Below are 26,996 nucleotides of genomic sequence, written 5' to 3'. Positions count from 1 at the left end.
TGTGGCGCAAATGTTATTTGCCGCTTGTCAGCCTGGGTATTGTCCAGATCTTGTTGCATTTGAATATGGGCAGCTTCAGTATCTGAGGAATCCCGAATTGTGCTGAACATTGTAATCATTGGCGAACATCCCCATTTCTGATCTTAGGAAGGAAAGATCATTGAAGAATGAGCTGAAGATGGTTGGTCCTAGGACATTACCCTGAGGAACTCCTGGATCTGAGATAACTGACTTTCAATAATTGCGACCATCTTCCTAAAGCCATGTATGAACCCAACCAGCGAAACATTTGTTCCCTGATACCTTTGATGCAACACTTGGTCGAAAGAAGCCTTGAGTCAGAGACAGTCACTCTCCCCTCCCCTCTGGAATTCAGCTCTTTTGTCCTTGTTCAAGCCAAGGCTGTAATGAGGTCAGAGCTGAGTGGTGTGGAACCCAAGCTAGGTGGCATTGAGCAGGTTATTGCGGAGCAAGTGCTGCTTGATAGCTCTGTTGATCCTTTCCATCAGTTTATTGTTGATCGAGAGTAGACTCATGGGGCAGTAATTGGCCGGGTTGGATTTGTCCTGTATTTTATGTACAGGACGTGCTTGGGCAATTTTTCACATTGGGTTGAGATGCCAGTATTGTAACAGGGGAGCAGGAAGTTCTGGAGCACAGATCTTCACAAATAGTGGTAAATAGTTATGATATAATTGCCATGACAGAAACATGGCTGCATGGTGACCAGGACTGGGAGCTGGATATTAATGGATATCTAATGTTTAGGACAGACCATCAAGAAGAATAAGGAGGTGGAGTTATGCTGTTTATAAGAGATGGAATCAGTACGTTATTAAAGGAACATCTCAAATCTGAAGAATGATGTGTGAAATTTGTTTGGATAGTACTCAGAAATAGTAAGAGACAGCAGATATTGTTTGGAATTATTTATAGGCCACCAAATAATGGCGGCAGTATAGTATCCATTAGGAGATGTGATGTATGTAGTATGGGAAACCCAGTAATTGTGGGTGATTTCAATCTGCATATAGACAAGGTAAACCAATCACACACAAACTGTGGAGGACCAGTTTTTGGCATATGTTAGGAATGATTTTCTAGAGCAGAATGTTGAAGAGCTAACAAAAGTACAGGCTATTTTAGGTCTAGTATTCTGTCATGAAAAAGTGCTAATTCATAATCTTGTAAGAGAATTTTAAACAATGAGTGAGCCCTTTATGATCGAATTTTGCGTGTTGTGAGCTTCTTCACTCTGAAGCAAGAATATTAAATTTGAATAAGAAACATTAGGAAGGTTTGAGGCACAAACTCCTGAGCTGTATTGGGAGAATACATTAAAAAGCATGACTACGTGGACAGTCTTTAGCAAACTATTACATGGCTTACCGCAACTATATCTCCCTACATGGTACAAGAACTCAAAAAAGGGTCAGTCTACTGTAGCTGACAAAGTTAAGGATTGTATGAGATTGAAAGAAAAAGCTTATAAAGTTCCAGAAGTAGTAATAAATCTGAGAATTGAAGACACTTTTAAGTTTAGTAAAGGACCAAGAAATTATAATGAAAAGAAGAATAGAATATGTAAGTAATAGAACAAATTAAACCCCAAAATGGTTTGTAAAAGCTTCTACAGGTACATAACAGGAAACTTTTGGCTGAGATGAATTTGGGTCCATGACAGACAAGAGTTAGGAGCATTTATAATGGAGAACAGAAATTGATGGAGAAACTTAGCAGATCTTTCAGCACCTGTGGAGAGAAAACGGAGTTACTGTCTTGGGTTCAGTGACCGTTCTTCAGAACTGCTTTCTGTCTAGAGATACTTCCAGACCTACTGAGTTTCTCCAGCAATTTCTGTTTTTGTTTCCGATTCCAGCATTCACAGCTAGTTTTATTATAAGAGCTGAATGATTACTTTGTGTGTATCTTTGCTGAGAAAGATTCAAGAATCTCCCAGAATTAGAAATCCAAGTGACTGTGGAGAATGAGGGGTTTAAGGGCATTACTATTACAAGGAAGGTTGCTTTGGAGAAATGAATGGAGCTGCAAGTCGATGAGTCACCGAGACCTGATGGTCTACGTCCTAGAGCTTTGAAAGTAGTGACTACATAGTTGATGCATTGCTAATTATCTTTCAAATTTCCATAGATTCCTGCAGAATGGAAACTAACAAATGTTACCCCATTATTTAAGAAGGGGACAACAGATCATTAGTCAGGAAAATTCTAGAATCTATAACAAAGGTCATGATGAATGGACACTTGGATTAAAAAAATGGCAAAGACATCATGGATTTGTGCCAGGAAAATTGTGTTTGACAAACTTGGAGGTTTATTTTAAGTATGTTACCAACAATATTTACGAAGGGCAGCAATGATTTTGGATGTAGGGACTAAATGTAATATTTTCAAAATTCTAGTCAATACAGAGCTGAGCAGGAATGTGCTGTGAGGAAGATACTAAGTGGTTTTGAGAATTAAACAGGCTTAGTGAATGGGCAAGGTCATGGTAAATGAAATATAATGTGGAAAAATGCGAGGCTGTCCACTTTGTTTGGAGGAAGAGATGTGCAGAGTATATATTAAATGGAAAGAGTTTAGACAGTATTGTTGGATAATGGTTGTCTTTTTCAGTCAGTCATTGAAGGCGCACATGCAGATGCAGCAAGCCATTAGGAAGACTAGTGGAATGTTAGCCTTTATTGCAAGTGGTTTTTGAGTCCAGGAATAGTGATATTTAGCTTCAATTTTACAGAAGTTTGGTTAGACTGTACGGGGAGTAGTGTGTGCAGTTTTGGTCTCCTTATCTCAGGAAAGGTGCTGTTGCTGTAGAGGGATTGCAACAAAGGTTCGCCAGAGTTCTTCCTATGAAGAGAGATTGGGAAAAGTTTACAGAATCATGAAGAAGGAGAGATTATTTCACTCCACTGAACCCTGCAAAATATTTGTTAAATATTTTGTTAAAGTGAGATGTTTCCCCGGCTTTGAGAGTTTTGAACGAGGGACTGCCTTTTAGGAGTCAAATGAGAATGCTTTTTTTCCCCTCAGAAGTTTGTAAATATTTGAAATTCTTTGCCCCAGTGTACCAGGAAGTTCAGTCTTCAAGTACGTTTAAAGCAGAGGTTGATAATTGTCTGAATAGCAGTGATGCAAAGGATGATCAATGGGGCTAATCTGTATAAAAGGCATTGAAATGTTCAATCAACCCATGATCCCATTGAATGGCAGAGTAGGCCACACTACTTTTCCATGGAAGTGGTTTGTGGTCTTTGGCTACCTATGGTAATTCAGTATGTAATCCTGGGTAGGGAGTTCATCTATTCATTGCTCTAATCATAGGAAATGAATTAATTTCAGCTGTCATTTTGCTTGCTGTTGTTTCCAGATCAACAAAAATATTCTCAATGCATAACTATCGTATTCCATAAGCTGTGCCCAATTTTAGTTTTGCCTCATTGAAGTTTCAAAATATGTGAACAACAACATTTTAAAAGGTTTACAAATGTGGCATTGAGAAGTATGGCAACCAGTTGCATTCACGTAATGGTTTTAAAATAGTAAAGCTTTTAAGCTGCTCAGTAGAAAAATTCACAGAGCCATATGAAGAAATATTAGGACAGATGATGTTGAGTTTGGTCAAAAATGATGTAATATTAAAGAAGATGGGAGCAGTGATTTAAGAGGGTAATTCTAGAGATTAGGTCATGGGCAACTGAAGGTATTATTGAGTGATTGAAAATCAGGCATTTGCAATCGATCAGAGTTTGAGGAACACAGATCTTAGAGGGGTTGTCAGTGCTGAAGAAGATTTGTGAGGTAAGGAGTGGGTAAATCCATGGAGAGATTTAAATACACGTTCGAAAAATCTAAAATAGTCTTTGTCGGGTGAAGAGTCAATGGAAGCCAGCAAGTAAACAGTACATGATGCAACTTAGGATATAGATGTCAGAGTTTGGTAAGCTTAGGTTTAAGGAGGACGCAAATAGGGATTCGTCAATAAATAATTGAAATAGACTGTTCTTGTGATAACAACCTATAAATAAAGTTTTCATGTGCTGAAGCCATGGTGGGAGTAAGCATTCTTAGTGATGGAGAGGGTGTGGGTCAGAAACCTGGTTCAAGATCAAATCCAAAAGTGGAGGTTTCAAACCATGTTCCTTGTAAGTAGCAAAATTGCACTGCAAATTGAAAATCCCTGCCAAAAAATGGTCCTTTCAAACTCCCCCCAAATGCACAGTGAAGCAAAAAAGATCACATGGTTAAAAGAAGCCACTTCTGCATTTAGTGTGGGAAAGAAAAGTACAGGGATGTTTATTACCGCAGACAGTTGCCAGTGAGATAAATAGCAGTGGTTAGGGAACTGCTTTCGGTGTGGTACAGAAAGCACTAGCTTTTTAATATTTGGTTGAACAAAATGTATTTTCATCCATTAGACAAATTAGCTGTTAATCAAACTTTCTCTTTCCACTGATTTGCATTTCCCTTTTCCTTTTCTTCCTTTCTTCAATAATAGCAATCTGGTGCAGATGATTGAAAATGCTCAGAAGGAACTTCAGAGACTGAGGTGAGAATTTTGAGTTGTGCTCTGTTTTATTTGTATTTGTAATTGTTTGTTGTGCATGCCATTATTGCTTCTGCCCCTCGTGCATTGATGATTGCCAGTTTATAACATGCATTCCAAGCACAGTCAGGTACTCCCCTGTAGATAAGATTAAAAATCTCACACCAGATTATAGTCCAACGGGTTTATTTGGAAGCACTAGCTTTCAGAGCGCTGCTCCTTTATCAGGTGGTTATGGGCCCAACCACCAGTGCTCTGAAAGCTAGTGCTTCCGAATAAACCTGTTGGACTATAACTGGTGTTGTGTGATTTTTAACTTTGTCCACCCCAGTACAACACTGGCACCTCCAAATCACTACTATCGTAGATAAGATTGATTGAACTCTTGTACTGTCTCACATCACAGTGGAAATTCCCTTCTCTGGAAGCCTCATTGTTTTCTTCTTTCTCTATCAAACACTTCCAGTCTGCAAACCCTGTAGATATGTTGGCAGTTTTCTTGAAGTTTTTGTGTTGCAAAGAACAGTTCTTTTGTAATTAATTAACACAAATTGTGGATGTGGGGATATGTATTAATTTAATGTCTAAGGGGAAAGAGCTATTAAAATGGTGATGCTTAAATTTTAACTACTTCGGCTTTGTACATGATATTTCTCCTTCCTGCGCTGAAGATAGTGGTTATATGTAAGTGAAGTGTCTAATCTGGTCTTCAGTGTCTCATCCGTGTAACCATTGTTTGCATTTGAGCATTACTGCTGAGCGTCAGCAGGTTGGTCATGGAGCTGTCACAGTTTGGACTCAACCTGTTCTCTCCCTGATTTGCACTTTCCATCAGGAGTCCCTGAATGGTCAGGCATGAAAGCCCTCTTTGATTCTCCCTTGCTTCCCTGAGGAACATGATATTTATTTTATTTATGTTACAAACTTCGTGATTATGGATCCATCTCATACATAATTCCATTTGATTCAGGAAACAGATTCAAGACCTGAACTGGCTGAGGAAAAATGACCAGCTGGCTGCTGGCAATAAACTACGTGAAATGGAATCCAAGTGAGTAGATAGCATCGGATTAGAAAATGGCTATGATTGTTGAAAGAACAGTGAGGGGTGAATTTGCTAGCTTAATGCTACCATTTAATAATTGAACAGAATTTTATTTGTTTTTCAGTTCACAAAGTTCCAGACTAGCCAGTAAAAGCATAACTCTCATTCTCCTTCAGATTTGTTGATGACTAACATGACAACTAGTAACAAAAGTCACAAAATTTCAAACACTAGTAGATGTTGAGGCTCTGACAGTGGTGAGGGACAGATTTCTGTATAGTAACATACTTTATTAAATTTGAAAATTGATATATTCAGACATATCACTTCAATTTTTTCTCCCATGGAAATTGTCTAGAGGAAGTGGCAGTTTTTAAAATAAAATTTCCTGCAAGTCTGCTAATCTGGCAACACTGCATTCTTGGATGAGATGTGCCACTGCATACAGCTGGATTTATGGTAAAACTACACTGCTTTGAAATAAAATGAAGTTGAGGGGCCTGGTGAGCTTGTTTTGCTAATATATCTGGAACTGCACATGATTTGCACCTAGTCAGGTCAGGATCCATGCTGGTACCACTGTTGTATGTGATATACATAAATGATCTGGAGGCAGGAATAGGTGGTCTGATTAGCAAGGTTGCAGATATCTCTAAGGTTGTTGGAGTAGCAGATAGTGAAGGGACTATCAGAGTATGTAGATAGATTTATTGGAGAGTCGGGCAGAGAAATGGCAAATGGAGTTCAATCCGGGCAAAGGTGAGGTAATGCAGTTTGGACGATCTAATTCAAGATCAAACTATACAGTAAATGGAAAATCCCTGGGGAAAATTGCTGTGCGGAAGATCTGGGTGTTCAGGTCCATTGTACCCTGATGGTGGCAACGCAGATTGATAGCGTGGTCAGGAAAGCATACGGCATGCTTTCCTTCATCAGATGGGATATTGAATACAAGTGTTGGTAGGTCATGTTACAGTTATATATGACTTTGATTTGGCCACATTTGGAATACTGCGTACAGTTCTGGTCGTCACAATACCAGAAGGATGTGGATGCTTTGGAGAGGGTGCAGCGGAGGTACACCAGGATGTTGACTGGTATGGAGCTAGATATGAAGAGAGTTTTGTGGATTAGGATTATTTTCATGAGATTTTCATGAAAAAGACAGAGGTTCAAGAGGGACCTGATTGAGGTCTACAAAATCATGAGAGGTATATACAAAATGGATAGCAGGAAGCTTTTTTCCGAGATAGGGGACTCATTTACTAGGGGTCACTTGTTCAAGGTGAGCGGGGAAAAGTTTAAGGGAGATATGCATGGAAAGTTCTTTACACAGAGGATGGTGGGTGCCTAGAATGCGTTAACAATGGAGGTGTTAGGGCTGAGCATGATAGCATCGTTTGAGATGTATCTTGATAGATTCATGAATGGGCAGGGAGCAGAGGGAAACACTTCCATGGAAAATAGGCGACAGGTTTAGATTGGGGATCTGGATGGGCATATGCTTGGAGGGCTGAAGGGCCTGCTCGTATGCTGTAATATTCTTTGTTCTTTGTACTAGGACAGCAGAATATAAACAATATTTCCGAATATTCAATTGAGAAGGTATTAAAATGCAGCAAATCTTTCCTGTAGACTTGTAGTTGCCATTGTCCAAATAACTGCGGGAAGTAATCCACACTGAACTTGCAGACTTGATTGCTGCAGAATGAAATTCCGAAAAAATGGGGGAGAGGAGAAACCCATTCTATCACCAGGATATGTAAAAGGGTGAAACTTGAAAATTGTCAGTGCCCAAGTCATCGGATGTCATTTGTGTGGACAATTAAAAATAAACACTATGGCCACTTGATAGAAACTAGGATGAGAGCAGAAGCATTTGAAACATGTTTTGAAACAAGCAAGAAATAAAAGTGAACAAATCCAGGCCAGCATAGGAAGGACCCTACTTTAGATTCATTAGTCGGTTGAAAATTAGGGTCAGCCTTCATCTATCAGTTTGAAGAGCAAGACCAGGTTTTTACCACAGCCGTTTGATTGTTACTCAATTGGAGTGAAACCAGAACTTCCAATATCCAAACTCCCGTGAAGCAGAAGGAAACTACAGGGTAATATGTTTCAGGACAAGAGAGGACTGTGAAATTTTGAACTCTTAAGAACTAAATGCATGCAATCTTTTGTAATCACCTTTTTATCTGTGTGGGAGTGTGTTGGAATGGGTGCTGGTACATTTAGGTGTTGAGAAATGAACATTAACTGTTCTGGGGACCTGGGTTTAAATCTCACTATGGGTGGTGGTGGCTCATAAAATTTGAATTCAATAAAGATCAGTAATGATAACCATTGTAAATTGTTGGGAAAAAAACATCTGGCTCATTAATGTCCTTTAGGGAAAGTAACTGCCATCCTTAACTCCTTGCCACAAAGAGTTGTGAGAGTTTGTGTCTATTTAAGACTGCGATAAATAGATTCTTGATCAGTGGGGAACTCAAAGATTATGAGGAAATCTCCAGTATGGCTCAGCATAATCCTACTGAATGGGGTAGATGGCTTGAGGGGCTTGCACCTGTTCCTGTCTCTTACGGTCTAATGGTGAACACTTTGGGTCCCCTGTCTAACAAAAGATACACTGGCATTGAAGGCAGTCCAGAGAATGCTTACTAGGTGTGGAGGGTCTGTGTTATGAGGAGAGATTAAGTAACTTGGATCTGTACTACTTAGATCAGAAATAACACGACACCATGTTATAGTTTATTTGAAATCATGAGCTTTTGAAGTGCTGCTCCTTTGTCAGGTGAAGTGAAGAGTAGTTTATCGGCAGAGAGATCAAACGATCACACACAGGGTATGAGTGGAGTGTTGACAGGCTGAGTAATAAGTCTCTGCAGGTGATCAAAAATGTCAGATGGTGTGAGTAAAGTCAACGGCTGAATAGCAAATGAGGGGATGACTAAAAGTCTGATTATTTGAGGCAGAGAGAATTCCAAAAATATAAAAATAAAGTGGTGCTGGAAACAAACCAAATGAGCGGAATAACATGAAAGATATAAGAATCCTATGCTAAGGCTCTAACCAAAGTAACAGCTAATCCAAAACTGTAGAAACTAATCAAGGTGGAGAGATCATAAATAATCAAGGTGATGGTGTCAAAACAGGACAGTGAGAAAGATTTTACAGATACAGAACAGTATGGAGGGATTACATGTGATGCGACATGAATCCACCATCACGTTTGAGGCCGTCTTCATGGCTACAGAACTTGGCTGTCCGTTTCTGCTCAGTGATTCTGCATTGTTGTGTATCTCTAAGGCATCCTTGGAGGGCACTTACCTGAAGATCAGAGGCTGAATGTCATTGACTGCTGAAGTGTTCCCTGACTGGGAGAAGAACATTCCTGCCTGCTGATTGTTGTGCGGTGTCCATTCATCCTTTGTCATTATGTCTGCATGGTCTTGCCAATATACCATGCCTTGGGGCATCCTTGCCTGCAGCTTAGGTGAGAGTCAACATTGGCCGAGTCGTATGACTACCTGCTGTGCACCTGGTGGGTGATGTTCCCACGTGATAAATGAGAGGTGGCCTTATTGAAATATAAAAGTTTTAGGGGATTTGACAAGGTATATGTGGAAAGTGTTTTTCCCATTCTGGGAGTGTTTCGGATCAGAGGGCATAATCTTCAAATACGGGGTTGCACGTTTGCACAGCGGGTAGTGAATTTGTGGAATTCTTCACTGGAGGGAACTGTTGAGGCTGATTTGTTAAGTATATTCATGCCTGAGTCAGATTCTTAATCAGTAAGGGATTCGGGGGATATGGGATAAAGCAGGAAAGTGGAGTTAAGGAGTATCCAATGAGCCATGATTTCCATGAATTACAAGTCAGACTCACTGGGCTGAATTGCCTACTTCTGCTAGGTCTTCTGGCCAGAGGAAGATTTTTTTTTAATGCAGTGAATATTTTGATCTTGCATGGGTTGTCTGGAAAAATGGTGACAACAAATTTATAGTAACACTCCAAGAGTTATGTACTGAAAACTGTAAATGAAATTACACGACATTAATGAAGTAGACTTAATTGATCGCTCTTTCAAAGTAATGGTGCAGTATGGTGACCTCATACTGTTCTGTATTATCCTATAAGCTATTAGTGACAACTAAATACTGATTAATGGAGCCATTGGTTTTACTTGAAGCCGTCGAGGGGTATGTGTTGTGCACCTCTGCAGGCCCGAAAGACGCAACCTCCAACAGGCGAGAACCCGGGATGGGGCAAATGCAGGTCCTATTGCTTATCAATACGAATGATTAGTGGCCTCCATCATCTGGAGTGTCTGACAAAATTAAAAATGATTTATTCCAGAAGTGTTGATCAAAGTAATACTGTGGCGTTAACAGTTTGAAAACAGAAAAATTTGTAAGGAGCATTATAAGTGATAAGTTTTACCATGAAGTGAAAATATCTTGTTACCATTGTTAAAGTAACAAAGCTTGGCAAGAAAATTGTTTAAGCACTGCATCTGATTCTGTTAACGATGGAAGTATATTAAGGCATAATTACAGTCAGTGGCATTCAGGGGAAAAGTTTTAATTCTTAAGGATGAGGCACTTAGAGGCACACAATAATTGGGTGGTTCACTCATCAGTGTGGGACAGTAACTCCGTACTTGTACTGTCTGTAAATGTATACCTCAAGGCCCATCTACATTCTGAACTGGGATGGGATGCACTTGTACAGTTCCTGTAAATTGATAGACTCCAGTACATGATGACTGAGTTCAAAGCCATGGGAAATTAAATGCAAACAAACCAGGTAGACAAGGCGGTTGTGGTGGGGGCAAGTGTGTGGCTGTGGATCAAAATGAAAACTGGAGGAGTGGGGAGGAATTGGAGGAAAGGAAGAAAAAAACTTTTTTCAGGCTGCAGAATAGATAATGTTTCTGGTTGCCTTAATGCTGTGTTTAGAAAAGGTTGATGATGAGGTTATTCCAATGTGTGAACATTGTACGTGTGACTACAGCTTGATACTGAATCTTCCTTAATGTCAAGTTTAGTTTGCATTAAAACTATGCAAGAACTGAACACCAGAAGCTGTGTAATTTTCACAAAACATAGTAGCGGCTTTAATTTCTCTCCAGAATCTTCTGGATTTGCTGCCCATTTGAACATTACTTTCACCATCTCTGTGCTGTGCTGAATATCGATAGTTTTCCAGAAATCTACAGGTGCCCCATCTGTGACAGCAATATTTTAGTTCTAGGAGTATAAATCATTTCTAATTCAAGACATTACAAAGTGATGCCAACGGTCTGATTGTATACTGGATCCAGATGTCTGATAACCTTCAACTTTATAATTTCCAGTTTTATCACTTTAAACTGGTCCAGTGACCTTTATGAAATTATTCTTGTTCGTGTATAGAAATGCTCCTTGAACTCCTGGGAAAACAATGAAGTGTGCGACTGCACCAAAGAAACAGAGTTCTCTTTGCACCAAGCGATGCACTGGCACCTTCCCTGGTTCGTAGGGGCAGAGAATCAACTTGTATGTTAAGATTCTGATGAAAGGTCACAGATCTGAAACTTGAATTCTGTTTCTACCTCCACATACTACCTGACCTGCTAAGGATTCCTAGCATTTCCATCTTTTTTTGAGGATTTAGGGTGTCAGGTCAGCAGGCTGACAGGTTCCCAATTCCAAGCCATTGTGCAAGAAGTTGGTGAACAATAGCACCTCATAGTGATGGAGAGTCATTAATGATCCGTGAAGGGCCTCGTGAGGGGACAGGGAGGGCTCTGCAGTGATCTTACTAGTGACTGTGTGTGTTCCTAATGAGTGTTCATCCTGACAGCTCCATGGAGGTGGGCCTTTCGAGATCAGTTATGTTACATTTTTATATACTTGGGAGAATGCGTAGACCATTCAATCTATTCAGCCTGCTGCACATTCAATATGATTGTGGCTGATCTTTGGCTTAAATCACATTTCCTGTCCTGCTGCCCAGGTTCATTGATTCCCTGAGACATGAATCTTTTTATCTGAATTTTAAATATGTTCAATCATTCAAAGTTTGTGAGAAGACTTGTTGCTCGGGTGGTTGTATTCGCCGAGCTGGGAATTTGTGTTGCAGACGTTTCGTCCCCTGTCTAGGTGACATCCTCAGTGCTTGGGAGCCTCAACACCAAGGAGAGGGAAGCACTAAAATCACTAAGAAACGATAAGAACATAATCATACTACCAGCACTACCATACATCAAGAGCATTTCCGAACTGACAGCCAGACTACTACGACCACTAGGACTCATAACAGCACACAAATCAACAGCCACTCTCAGACAACAACTCACCAGAACAAAGGACCCGATACCCAGCATGAGCAAAACCAATGTAGTGTACAAAATCCCATGCAAGAACTGCACAAAACACTACATAGGACAAACAGGAAGACAGCTAACGATCCGCATCCATGAACACCAACTAGCCACGAAACAACACGACCAGCTATCCTTAGTAGCCACACACGCAGATGACAAGCAACATGAACTCGACTGGGACAACACTACTATTATCGGACAAGCCAAACCGAGAACAACCAGGGAATTCCTAGAGGCATGGCACTCATCCACAGATTCAATCAATAAGCACATCGACCTAGATCCAATATATCGACCACTGCAACGGACAACTGGAACTGACAACTGGAAGCGGCAGATTCAAACCACTACAAATGCTGGTGGAAAGTTCACAGACACTCTTCACAGGAGGCTCCCAAGCACTGAGGATGTCACCTAGACAGGGGACGAAACGTCTGCAACACAAATTCCCAGCTCGGCGAACAGGACCACAACATCTTCAATCATTGGCCACCGACTAATACTTTGTTTTTGCCAGGGAACGTGGGTGTTGCTGCCAAAGCCAGAATTTGTTGTCCATCGTTAATTGCCCTTGAACGGGGTGGTGTGATATGCCATTTCAGAAGGCAGTCATTGCTGAGGGTCTGAAGTTACATGGAGGCAGACTTGGTGAGGATCACAGATTTCCCTCCCTGAAGGGCATTAGTGAACCAAGTGTTTTCTTTTTGCAGCAATCTGTTATAATTTTATGGTCATCATTACTGAGATTATCTTAATTCCAGATTAAATACGTTTAAATTCCTCCGGCAGCCATGATAGAATTTGAACCCATGATCCCTGAGTATCAGTCTGGGCCTCTGGATTGCTAGTGCAGTGACATTACCACTCTGCTACCATTTACCAGCAATATCAGAAGGAAAGAATCTAATATAGATTGCTTAATGGTTAGAGGCTGAGTAAATTACTCCATGGTGACCTGTGGACCTGGTGCAGCAGCCTCCCAGTATGGTGACCTAGCGGGCTGATGTAGTGGCCTACCCACCTATTGTAGCGACATCCCAGGACAACCTCCCAGCGCAGCATCCTCTCAGTCCGACATGATGTCCTCGCCCTGGCATGGCGGTCTGAAGTGATATTCCAGCTTCATGATCCTCAAATGTGAAGCCCAGAGCAGTCTGGAGATAGGGCCATGTGTGGACTGGAGGCTAGATGCCAGCGTGGTCAGAGTTGGAAGACTGTTGTTCTGAACTTTTATTTCTGCAATGCTGGACGTTCTATTTCTCTTATTTTTTAAGATCATGTAAGTAACTAAGTTGCACCTAGGTACCTTTGTATCAAAGTGGCGACATATAAATGTCTCACTATACTTGTTGAGTATATGTGACAATAAAGGCTCATTCTAATCCTAATTTAGGAGGATGAGTGATGACCTATAGAAACATACATGATTCAAAGGTGTTTAACAGGGTAGACCTGAGAGGTTGTTTCCCCTGGCTGAGTGCACAACCTCTGAATGAAGGGCTGATCATTTAGAAATGAAGAATTGCGAAGAGAAATTCCTTCACTCAAAGGATTGAGAGTCTTTTGAATAATCTCCCCCACAGGGATCTAGGCATTCAGTTGTTGAGTATATTCAAAGCTAAGATCAATAAACCTTCGGACGCTAAGGGTGCAGCAATCTCCACAGACTGATTAACTTTCTAAAATATGAATTTTCTAGTGCCCAATGGAAAAAAATTTCATGTTTTAAGAATTTATAAGTAAACTAAAATTAACTCATCAAACATTACTTAATAAGCAAGTAATATACCCAATTAAAGAAAATGACTTTTGCATGCACTAAGACAATTGAGATTTGCCTTACAATGTATTTGACTTGTAGGAGGTATGCAACATCCCAAAAGTCCACAGTTATTCCTATCTTCCAGTGAGTTCATTCCTCTCTCATATATTAGGCTGAACCTCATGTTGTCCTTTAAAAGTCAGTTCATTCAGCTGGTACCTTTCAGAGCGAACTTGCATCAGCGTGGCCCATCTCGGTGAATCCTTGCTTCTTCATTTTCTAGGAATCTTATTTATTCAGAAAACTACCTCTCTAGCACCCTGTCGATGCTAACTTTGATAACAATAGTTGCTTTTCTTCTCCACAGGGCAGGAGTTACTTTTAGTTCCCTCTTTCTCATAAAGTAGCTGCCCCTTTACTGAGGGTTAATATGTCAAGATGTTAGAATTATCATTTGATGTCAGTTGGTTTCTTTTTATTTTGAGATTCAACCCATGTCACTCAGATCTCAAAGGTATATCAAAGGTGAGGTATTTCTGGAATTCATAATGATTCCTTAAGTTAAAATGTGGAGGTGCCAGTGTTGGGTTGGGTTGGATTGGATAAAGTCAAAAATCACACAACTTCAAGTTATAGGCCAATGGACTTATTTGAAAGCACTAGCTTTCAGACCGTTGCTCCTTCATCAGGTGCTAGTGAGAGAGGACAAACTGAGACACAGAATTTATAAGGAAAAGGTCAAAGGATCATGCAACTCATGCAAATGAATTAAACACACCTAAGATGGTTCCAAAATCTTTAATCAGCTAGCATGGAGATGCAGGTTTCAATTGATTCATATTCAAATCCCCAAATTTCTTTCAAGTCACTACCCTAAGGCAGTGTGTGTGTTTGAGAGAGTGTGTGCACGAGTGTGAGGGAGTCTGAGATCTGAGAAAATATGTGAGAGTGTGTGTATGTTTACCTTTAGTGTGGCATGAACTTAAGATCCCAGTTGAGGCCATGCTCATTGGGTACTGAAACCTGGCTATCAGCCTCTGCACGGCGACTGTGCACTGTTATGTTTCCTGAAGTTGTTCTTGAAGGGTCTTTACCCGAAGACTTGATGCTGAATGTCCTTGACCACTGAAGTGTTTCCCCCTGCTGGGATGGAACATTCATGTCGAGCAATTGTTGCACGGTGTCTATTCATCCGTTGTTATAGTGTCTGCATGGTTTTGCCATTACAATCATATCTGGGGGCATTCTTGCTTGCAGCGTATGAGATAAACAATGTTGGCTGTGTCATACGAGTATCTGTCGTGCACATGGTGGTGTCCCACATGTAATGGTAGTATCACTATTTTGACATGTCATGCAGTGGCTGCCCTGACAGGGTTGTATTGTGTTGTGGTTGATGTTGTCCTGAAGCCTGGGTAATTTCCTGCACAGAACCTGTTTAAGGTTCTATGGTTGTTTAAAGGCAAGAAGTAGAGGCATAGGAAAGACCTTGGTGACGTGCTCATCGTCATCGATGATGTGTTGCAGGCTGCGAAGAACATGGCGTGGTCCCTCCACTCCCAGGAAGTACTGGACAACGAAGGGTACCCAATTGGTCATATCCTGCACCTTTGCCTTCTGAGGAGGGCATTATGGTTTTTCACTATGGCACATCAGAACTGGTGTACACACCCACATCTGTGGGGTGAATTGCATTTGCAGATACATTGTTTTTTTTTTCAAAAAAACGCACCATTTTTAGACCAGGAGCCATAAAATGGGCTGTGAACTTTTGTTTTAAATTTACTTTTTATTGTTACTTATGACTTCTGTCATTAACATAGGCACCATGGTAAGATGACTTGTACTTTTCATTGTATTTTTCCTCTCAAAGTACACATGACAATATAAATTTTATATCTATACCTGTTTCTTTTGTTCTTTAAATACTGTGAATCCTAGTGAAAATTATTTGAAGTTCATATTTTTGGTTTTACAAAATGGCCTCTTTAAAAATTGGCCTCTTCATTCAGCAACTGCAGTAGCACTGTTCGAGGCGGCAATGGACTTTTTAAGTACTGTTCTTACAGTACTTTCTTTATACACAGTTCTTATGTATATTAAAATTCTATCACTATGGTGTTGCATTGTTTTATCTATTGTACACAAACGTTATGTGACTTCTGTCCTGGGGAAACAGGCGATAGTTAAACATTGGTGGCTGTTACTTCTGATGGGATTAGAATGTCTGTCCAGGTCTGAGCTTGCATAATTAGGAGGTGTTAGTCTTTTTTGTCTTTTAAGTTAGTAAATGTTAGTTGAAGTACTAGACCTATATATGCTGTAAATAAGTTTGAATTTATGCATTTACTAATAAAGGATATTAACCTGATTACTGCAGCAGGCTGGGGATCTTTGATTACTATTTGCCAGTATGAGTTTCATTCATTTGTGCAATTTCTCAGAAGTGCTGTTTTGATTGTAAGTTTAATATGTATTTAACAAGTATATTCTAGTTGAGGAAACCACTGTTCGATGTTCCGTAATCCAGTCTATTTTATGATAATAAAATGCACTACAAAAACCTGGTTTTATGAATGAATGAAAACGCATTAGTAAACAGAGCGAGTTAGTAAGGAGTTATGAATGAATAGGAATGAGGTATTAGTGAATATAGTCAGCTGGTGAGTTAGTTAGTAAAGGTACCTAAAGTACAATATCTCGCAACATGATGAAAAAGAATTGATTCAGAAAAGGGTCAAATTTAGACATGACCAGGTTAGTGTAGCAGGTTATTGCAGTGCACTGCTCATCCCTTTCTGAGCAGTATAATTCAGCAATAACAATGAACGTTGTCATTTCAGTCACTTGAACAATTTACAACTCCCTTCATTTTGTGTCATTTCAGCTGGGTCACATTAGTTAGCAAGAACTACGAGATCGAGAGAGCAATCGTCCAGCTCGAGGGTGAAATAAACAAGATGAAACAAGCACAAGGGGATGAAAACAAAGAAAATATTCGGCAGGACTTCTGAGAGTGGACAAGCAACTTTTCCATTTTTGTCCTGAGCACGCTGTCTTGAGAGTGGACACTCCTGTTTGTAAACTAGTTACAATGACCATGCAGGCAGGATTTTCTGTTTAAGAGAATGTGGTGTTGTATTTATTGTATTCTTTTTGTATGGAGTAGAGCAATATTCTGTGATACCAAGTGGCCCAGATTAGTTTCATTTGGACTACTGCCCTTCTCTTCTACACTGTCCAGTATTAGGTGCATTTAGCAAGAAGAGATCGAATATCAATTGAAATTTTCACATCGGTCTCATTCTCAGGATAATTTAATTATTTGATGAAAAGTCTTAATCAGGTTTATATTCCTTTTTTATAGTGGCATATTTACAAATAAACAATTAAGAGTTAAATGTGCATGCTATTTGTTTATTTATCAGATTAAATGGCTACTTTTTTTAGCATTCTTTGTTCTAGTTAGGGTACCTATCCCTCTGGGAAAAGCCTTGGGTGTGCATTGATCAAAGTGCTTTTCAGACAGCCTGCACAATCCTATCGTCCTGTCAGTACTGTCAGTATGGATTGCCTTCTTCAAAAAGATACATCAAGAACCATCACCCCACCCTAAAATATGCTCACTGAAGAACTGGAGTCCTTGATCTCAGGGGTCACCGTGCATATCGGATTGTACATAAATCTGGTTAGCCAGTCATGTTGACAGTCCAAAAGTATGCGCTCTGTGTTTGAGATGGCCTATTCCATATTGATGAGTGCACAAACTTAGACAGCTGGGTTGACTCAGTGAATGTCGGGTAATTGTCAGCATCTTGAGAAGCTGTTTGTCACATTGGCCAAATTGGAACTGCATCATGGTCTTTTCAATAACATTCTGGCCTGTAGTAAGCCGACATAAGCTTCCTGCAGTGAGTAAACAGACTTTTGACAAGTTAGATCTCTTGGGACCATCTGAGCATTCTTGCCTTGAAGTAGAAGTATGAGATCAGGGTAATTTGCTGCCACTGTGCTTTGGAGAATTTCTTACCAGATTATTAATGTTAGGCAACACTCTTTCCCAATGGAGTGAGCTGATCTATTACTTAAGCTAAAACAACAGTTTGTTCTAGCACTATTGCATGCTGTGTATATGGTCAAAGCTCTGTTTGAATCACTTGAGTTATTTCCACCAGCTTACAGTTTTAAAATTTGCTCTAAGATAATTGTGTGTATTCGGGGTAGTGTGTTTGTCAGATATCTGACATTCTTTGTAGCATGTTTCCTATCTCTCCTTAGTAACTCTTTATTTCAGAGTTGAACTTTGCAGCTCAGTACTTAAAATGCATGTAAATGTTTATCTGGTGATGACTTTTAAACTGAAACACTAAGGAATGCAAAGCAGCACCAACATTGAAAAGGACAGCAGGCCAACTTTTTGCAGCTCCAGTATCCTAAAAAGCTTTACAACTAATCAAGTACTGTTCCAACAACATGTAGTATCTTCAACCAGCAAAACATTCCAAGGTTCGTTACAGGCATGGATAACTAAAAAAGACTGGTCTTCTGATCTGTTGCCAATGGGACAGAAAGGTAGGTTTTAATGAGCATCTTAAAAGAGGATTGAGAGGTGGGAAGGTTTAATGGGGGTGAATCTCCAGTCATTAGCACTAAGATACCTGACCAAGCAGCCATCAATAGTGGGGTGGTTAAAATCAGGGATTGACACAGAATTCATGTTTGGAGGAGCTCAATGTTACAGGGTGTCAGAAGGTTGGTACTAACTCTACATGTTCTTTGTGCTGCCACTTGCTTGCTCGAGAAGTCTCCCCACCTGCACCAACAGTAATAGCTATCCTCCAATTTTCACCCTCCGTTATACCTGCCTCTGTCTCACTCCAGGATGAAATCTCCCACAATAGGGTGACCGATTCAGGACAGATGGTGTGCTGCTCACCTGGAATGAGGAGAGGATCCTGACTCTTGACTGCCCTGAACAAATCTGGATGGTATCAGAAGCCACCCTTGACTTATTGTCCTGGGACCCTCTGAATGAGGCTATGCGCCTTGATTTGATTGGGGCCTCCTGACAACTATGACCAGCTTCCCGGCTTTGTGTCGGTGTTAATCAGCAAAGCAAGACTGCTGTACGTAATATGAGCCTGGATTCTCTGGCTGAGGGGGTTGAAGTGGGAAAAAAAAGTAAGACAACTCACAGTAAAAACTGCTGTAACCATCCAGGTAGGCTCAGAGTGAGTGAGAACTGGGTGAACAGAAAGAGCCTGGAGATCCAGCCTGGTCCAGTCCATTAGCTACATGTGTGACACTGACTGCATATTGTCTTTTCTGCAGCATTAGATTCCCTACAGTATGAAAACAGGCCAACAAGCCCACACCAACCCTCCAAAAAGCAAACCACCCAGACCCATTCTCCTAACCCTTGACTAACACTATGGGCAATTTAAGCATAGCCAATTCACCTAACTTGCCCATCTTTAGACTGTGGGAGGAAACCGGAGCACCCGGACGAAACCCACGCAGACACAGGGAGAATGTACAAACTCAACACAGACAGTCGTCCGAGGTGGGAACTTGAGTCCGTGGCACTGTGAGGCAGCAATGCTAACCACTGAGCCAACGTGTCTCCCCACAATGATTGTTGAACTTCATGTGACTTTGCTGTGCGATTGGTGGGGCAGTGTTGCTTGTTGTCAGAGCCTCTGCAAGCTCCTTCCATGCCAAAAGGTTAACTTTTTTAAGATGCCCTCTGCTTATTGTTACCAATAAGTTGTTGACCCTTAACTTAAACCTCATTGAGAAATATGTTGATGTTTTATTCACCCAAGGTTGTGACACCTGAACAATAGTGTACATATAGCACCTTTGATTCTTTGTAGTCTTCATAGGAACGTCAAAGGATTATTACGTTATGGCACCAAGTCACAGATGAAGATATTAATCTGTGTTTAAATGCTCAGTCAACAGGATAGGTTTTAGAACTGCCTAGAAGGAGGAAACCAAATTAGAGACGGAGTTTTAAGGAGGGAATTACAATGTTTGGGGACTAGTTAACTGAAGGCACAGCCATCAATGGTAGACCAATTAAAGTTGGCACTATACATGTGACGGTAGAATTAGAGGAGCATAGATACTGTTGAGGATTGTGTAGTTGGAGGGGATTACAGAAACAGAGTGGGTGAGAGGCTGTGGAGGGATTTGAAAAAGAATGAAAATGTTAAAAATCAAGTTGTTGCTTGACATGGAGACAATTTAGATCAGCGAGTACAAGAGTGATAGGGAACAGAACTTGCTCTGTTAACATATGGGCAGCAGAGGTTTGGATGACCTTAAGTTTATGGAGGTTAGAACATGGGGGATAGCCTGGAATTCACTAAAACCACCATGTCTGGAGGTAAGAGGCATGGATGAGGATTTCGGAAGCATGGGTTGCGATGGGGTGAAGTCAGTTATCATTACAGATGTGGAAATAGGCAGTCTTTGTGACAGATTGGATGAGAGTTTGGAAACTCGTCACAGAATCAAATAAGATACTAAGATTGTGAACAGCCTATGAATCTTTTCAGGGAAAGAGAACAGACTGTGAGAGTGGGGACCATAAATCACGGCATCTGTCTTTCTAATATTTAATTGGAGGAAATTTCTGCTCCTTAATTGCTGGACTTCAGAAAAGTGGTCTGGTAATGGAAACAATCTGGGAATTTTTAGTGAGTTATTGGGTGTGCACAACTATTTTCTTTGGTGTAAGCAAATTTATGAAAAACGCAAATGTTTTGAAAATAAACTGATTTGCTTAGCTTGTCTTTTTAAAATGCCCAAAACACTTTCTTATATATTTTAAAGTTTGGAAAAGCTTTTAATGGTTTATATAAATACTTCAAAGTTTGCTAGTTATTAAAAATTTACACAAGTTTTAAACATGTTTAAATGTATTTTAAAACTGAAAAAAGTTTTAGAGAGTATACAGAAATGTTTAAAAATATTTAAAATTATATCAGAGTTTTTTTTAAAATCCTTTGGTCATCTGTCCACTTCCTAGTCTTGTGGATCAGTGACTGATCATGATCTTGTGAAGTAACTTAGACATTTATGTCAAAGGGGCTAAATAATATATATGTAATCGTATTGAAGGCAAAGACTAGCTTGAAGGATGAACACACACTAGAGCATTGGAAGCTGCTCTGAAATGGCTCAGTTCCAACTTGAGTGCAGTCTGCAATCCGACTGAGGGGATTTATCTACACCACCACCACAGATAAATTCTTAACTTCCATGAGGAATAGCTTCTAAACTGAAAGTATATGGAAGTAAATGTGGCTACTTACCAAAATATGACTTCTGCATATGTATTTGCATTTCACTAGAATGTCATTAATAGTAATACCATTAAAATCATTCAAATTAACACAACTGATAATGTAGGACTTTGCATTTTATAAGGCCGTTATGGAAATCGAAACATATGCATGATTTATCTCATAAACCACAAGAATTTGCAATAAAGCGAAGGAAACCTTTTAAGATTTGGCATCACAAAAGGGTAGTCCTTCACTTGGCTTATAAAGTCAAACTAGTAGTATGGTTCCTTTCAGAAACCAACCATTTTGTTTGGACATTTTTAGTGAGTTATTGGTATGGACCATAATAACATGCTACTTTTATGTTCAAGATTATGCTCAAAGTTAAATTTATAAGACAGCCATGTGCTGAGATGCTGACTGGGATTCAAATGTGATACCTTTCGGGATTGCTTGAGGCAATGGAGACTTGAAAACAATACATTAGGGACTGGAATATTCTTTATTTACAAACAGCAGGATGCAATGTCTTCGTTGGGATGGGACAGTAATGGAATTGGGATGGCATGTGGGAGCAGCAGTGGGCTGCTTTCAGATAAATTAGCTGCTTAACTGGCCAGTCCCTGGTCGAGGACAGTGTCAGGGGTCAAACAACTGCCTCCTTGTACAAGCACAGAACAGGGCAACACATGACTGTACAGTTTAGTGAGGACTCTAGAACCAGCAAGGAAAAGCAGTCTTGGTTGATATTCAAGATACCAGGATACAGTAAGTGTCTTGGGGTAGTCTGCTGCTTTGTGCTATTTTTGATTTTGAAACAATTTTGCAATTCACTATAACTATTACCATTGCTCATTCAGTTAACAATTGTAAAACAAACTGGGTTGCTGATTTATGTTCAGTCTCATCTCACTGCAGGATTATTTAATCAATGTTTTAAAATATTGGAGCAGCTCACTAGAGTATCCAGCTTCTATAACAAGAGGTTTCTATTGTTACTGCTTCCTTGAATCAAGCTATCATATGACTAGATATGGAGACCTAAAATATGCTCCTGAACATGCTGCCTGTGGAGTCTGCATTTTTGAGAGAGACCGGAGGGTCTCAATCCACAAGGAGTCGTCAAATAGTATCTCACCGGCCTTCAGGATACTGGCGTTAATTGTAGTTGGCTGGCCACTCCCTCTGTCTTCTCTGTAAACAGTAATGAAAGGATCTCAATTTCAGTGCATGAATTTAATCAGTGCTTGGACAGGCATGCGGAATAGGATGCTCATTTTCTCTCAGCAGTAGAATTCAGATTGTTGATTTAAGTATGTGCATATGTATTAACCTACTTTCTAATCATCCTGCTCAGTGATGTTATTATGTACCTCAGACATAGGTGGGATTCAGATTTATATTTGAAGTTCCTGAATATTTGTTTAGCTGTCAACAATATAATTACACTCTGCATTCTTAGTATATTGATAGTAAAGTACTTTACGTTGCCACTTAACCTAGAACAGTGGCTCATCGTTATCTCACCTGACCAATTAGTCTTGTTTGAATCTCAAGAGGTATTGGTATAGTGGTAATGTCACTGGACTCCATATAGAACCCCAGGCGAATGTTGTGGGATATGGGGTCAAATCGCATCATGACAGGTGGTGACATTTGAATTCAGCTAAAATCTGGAATAAAGCACAGTAGGGTTTTTGTTGACTGGTGTAAAAATCCATCTAGTTCACTATGTCCTTGCGGGAAGAAATTTGCCATTCTAACCTGGTCTGGCCTGCATGTGACTCCCAGACCCACAGTAATGTAGTTAACTACATTAACTAAATATGGGCAATAAATGATGGTCCAGCCGGGGATACCCAAATCCTGTGAATAAATATAAACAAGTTGGTATCATAACCAACTCCTGTTTTCTGAACATAAATTTAATGACCAATACAAGATTAAAGTTGCAATGCGGATCTGAATTACTTCTTTACCAAACAGCGCACAAACTAGAACCTTCACACTGTTGATACCATACCAAAGCATGTTATGAAGCAAAGATTTTTCAGAATTGGAGCCTGATGATTTGAACACAGTGAAAGTTTGGACCAATTGTTAACTTTTGTGGATAAAATTTGTTAAAAATATTTAGTAACTGCGCATAAGGTGGTCAGATTTTGATAGATTTAGAAAGACTGAGGATAGTACAATGCAAAAGTACATAATGGAATTTGCAAATTGGTGGCAAGACTACAAAAATTTAATTTGAAAATTCGCCATTAGGTGCTGGTCTTTACTTGAAATTTAAAGACAGACTTCCATTTTAGGGAGTTAAGTTTGCAGATAAAGAGAACAAATGTCAAAATCACTAAAGATTCGTGAGGAAGCATTCCTTCCCAGCAGCATTGCAGCACAAAGAGGGTGGATGATCGGTCATGTGACAGAACATAGAGAATATAATGTTAACAAAGGTGAGACTGTCTAGATAGAAATCGCAGGTGACAGCATGAAAAGAGAAATGAAGACATGTGCTATTGATAATTTTGAAGCAAAGAGAATTTGGAATTTACAATAACTGAAAGAACTCCAGAAATGCTCAGGATGTAGTCAATCAATGCTTCAGCTGTGATTCAACCTATCAATACACCACCAACATCCCCAAACAATGGAATAAAGTACTTGAAACTAAACATGAACTGGAAGATTCAGAGGAACACAATGGAGATACAAATCAAAGAAAGGGCACTGTATTGTTCACAGGAAGTTTGTACCACCGACGCTTGCATCACTGGATTGAGTCTTTCAATTGTGCAATATTGGACAGTGTGTCTAGTAGGGAGAGGAGGCTGGCTAAAATGCTACTAGACTGCATAAAAAGGATTGGGACAAAGTCAGGAAATTTGAGAGTTCCACCAACTTCAAATCTGGGAATGTTAGTGCATTTAAATATTTGAAAAAGAGTGGTCATTCCTTGTAAAGAGGACAGAAGCAATCATTTTATTAGCACTATGTAGTGTCCATTGAAATATGCTTGTTATTAAGTAAACTACCAATGAAGAACACATAGAGGGAACAGGATATAGAAAATGACAATGCTATTGCATTTGGAAAATCTGTGAATTTGCAATTTACACGACTGGGATAAAACTGTACTCCTGTAATAGAACATAACCTCTCTGCTAAAGAAATTTTAAAAAGCGTTATTGACAAAAGGAGGTAGGAATTTTGAAGACAAAATGTCAATTGTATTAAAATTGCAAAGACAATTTGCTTATCTGTCCTCTGAAAGATTAAATGTTTTCGTAAAGGATGCAGGAATCAGATGGGAAGTATGCTCAGCTCAAAAATGAGATGTGATAGATGTGAGTTTTGTAGGAAATATGGAGAGATTTCACTGAAATAGTGGCAATGGACTTAAAAGTATAGGATAAAGAAATAAACGTTTTCTTTATATGTTTTATAGATTTAGCAACCAGATTGTGTCAGTTAGTAGTAAAATATAGTAAAAACAAGAAAATAATTATGGATAAGGTGATGGAAAAGTGGGTAGGAACTGGATTTGAAATATGAACAAAATATTTCAGTGATCGTCGGGCAGAGAGGGTATAGCTTGTTAATGACAAGTTTAGAGATGTATGTGAATATAAATGTGATTGTTATGAATACAACAGCAGAAAGTCCTTTTAGCAATGATATGTTAAAATAACCATGCTATAAATAGACAAAATGATTCATAAAAGTTTGGCAGATCAGCAAGACTGTAAGTCATTGTCTACACTAGCGTGGGCTGTACATTCTCAGAATTTGTTGCGGATAGTTGGAAGATGTAATCCATATGAGTTAGTTTTTGGTAGGAATCCTGATTTCCATCAGGAAGCCCAATGGAAAGTAATGTCAGTCATGGAGATATTTATTATAATAATGGCTTATTATGAGAGTGGGGTTTAAAGACAAGAGAGACCAGGGAAGGTTATCAGTAAAGGTGGGAAAATATTTACCTTCCAAGGATGCTTATTAGAGTTTAAAATTTTGCAGCTTCTGAAGGAGTTACATAACATAATCAGGAGAGGTTGTTACGTTTCAAGAAGGACCAGGAAGCTGAAGTGTTTAAGGTTTCAAGGTTAGACTAAACTGTTTTCCTGCCCAATATGGTCATTATGTATATGTTTGGACTCTTAAAGTCCATATTGGAAAAATAAATCTTTGCATTTTAATCTATGAAGAAAAAAGTGTAATATGGTGTCATTTTGTATGTTTATTTGTTTATTAGGTCGTGCTTGTCTTAGATCAGAAGTTTTGGCTTTGAGGTCCCACTAGAGGACTTGATGGCCAAGAAAGGTATATTCATGACCTGGTTTTGGGGTAAGGCTCAAAAGGTACATCCTTCCAATGTAGAGGCGCTGGGTGCGGAGCATATAGGCAAGTCAGAGGACCCCTTCATGAGTCTGCTCCTGGGACTGGCCAACTTGGCTATTAACAGACACAGACAATGAGCAGTAGTGGGGTTCATGGGTGCTGTCTACCAGTCCCTCTTCCCTGGCTGTGGTCCTCAGGTCCAGTATTAAATGATAATGAGAGTCCAAGCCATTGTATCACACATACTTCCTAGCTGCTGGACAAGGATTTACACTCACAATGGCTGCACACCGATCCTACCCTAATAGCTTTTAGGTTTAAAGCTTGAGGTTAATTTTTTTTATCAGTGACTGCTTAGCTGGAGAAATGGGGACCTCTGTGGTTTTGCAGAATCACCCATTCATTAGGTCCTTCCGGGAAGTAACTGATACAGTGTTCTCCAGAGTCTATTTCTTCATTTTATAACCTTTTACCAGTCAAGTAACTGGGGAACCAGGATTCTCAGCCATTACTGACTTCTTGCAGGTGCCAACTGCTTTTGGTCATACCCACATAACTTTCAGAGTGTTTATCACCAAATAACAGTGTTCATGATTCCACTATTTTAATGTTAAATTGATTTGTGACAGTAGCAGTCACATTTCTGTGTTCTGGTATATATCCAGGGGGCTGCCATGATCTGTATATACTGGAGCATTGATGGGTCCTAACCTCTTTCCAAGGATTCTTGGATCATACAAGGATTATTGCTGGTAGACAAAAGCTACTTTTTCCAGCCATACGTGCTGTAAGAAATGACCAATCTGCTGAGGAGCAAAGGTACAACACTGCTGACAATTTGACCAGAGCCACTGACAAATGGGGAGGTTCCAGTGCCTGGACAAATCAGGTTCAGCAATGCAGTACAGCGCAGGCACAGCAGGTGTCCTGCATTGTTGTGGTGCACCGTTTCCTTCACAATCTCAGTTGCCAAAAGAGGGAACATGTTGAATAATAAGGACATGAGGGAAAGATAGAACTCCTCTGAGGAGGAAGATAAAAATTCTGTTATGACCTATGAGGAGCATCCATACGGGGCACGGGACACTGCTCAGAGAGTCTGAAAGGACAAAGGAAATCCAATAGCCAGACGTTTCTTGGATTGAAACATTTCATTTGCAAGTTCTAATGCCATTTTTGCATCCAACCCTTTGCTTTGTACCTTATCCCAATGGTTTCAGTTGGTACAGCTGGTTATTGCTGTCATTAATGAAAAGGTCAGAATTGGATCTAATGTGAATCTAATAGCCTCACCTCTATAAAAAGAAACGAAAGAACCTGCAACATTTCCCCTTGAGCACCTTTATAGTAAAACAACGATGAAACAGTGACAAATTCCATTAAATCACTTTGCTGCACATTGGCTGAAATATGTTCCTTGTACCTCAGAGATATGCGAGTGATTTCAGGGAATTAACTCCCTTTTAAGGACTGCCAGGTTGTAACTAATCTCAGAATGTTTCTTATGAGAGACTGGCCTCCAATGTTTCACAATGTAATGAGATTGCACTGGTCTTTTTCTGTGCCCCTGAATCCTGAGGGTTCAGACTGCAATGTAATATGATTTATGCACTTCTTCAC

General features: G+C 39.8%; 1 protein-coding gene across 1 annotated transcript in view; it reads left to right on the top strand.

Annotated features, from left to right (window-relative positions):
* bcas2 (BCAS2 pre-mRNA processing factor) overlaps positions 1–17,141 on the top strand; it is a 43,647-nt gene extending 26,506 nt beyond the window's left edge. The window contains exons 5-7 of the mRNA XM_072563378.1: positions 4,516–4,566; positions 5,534–5,614; positions 16,628–17,141. Of these exons, the coding sequence (XP_072419479.1) occupies positions 4,516–4,566; positions 5,534–5,614; positions 16,628–16,754 (259 nt within the window). The 3' untranslated portion in view covers positions 16,755–17,141. The remainder of the gene's footprint in view (positions 1–4,515; positions 4,567–5,533; positions 5,615–16,627) is intronic.
* The last annotated feature ends 9,855 nt before the right edge of the window (positions 17,142–26,996 follow it).

This window comes from Chiloscyllium punctatum, chromosome 45 (genome assembly GCF_047496795.1).
Source record: "Chiloscyllium punctatum isolate Juve2018m chromosome 45, sChiPun1.3, whole genome shotgun sequence".
Taxonomy (NCBI): domain Eukaryota; kingdom Metazoa; phylum Chordata; class Chondrichthyes; order Orectolobiformes; family Hemiscylliidae; genus Chiloscyllium; species Chiloscyllium punctatum.
This window is presented reverse-complemented; position numbering and strand designations above follow the sequence as displayed.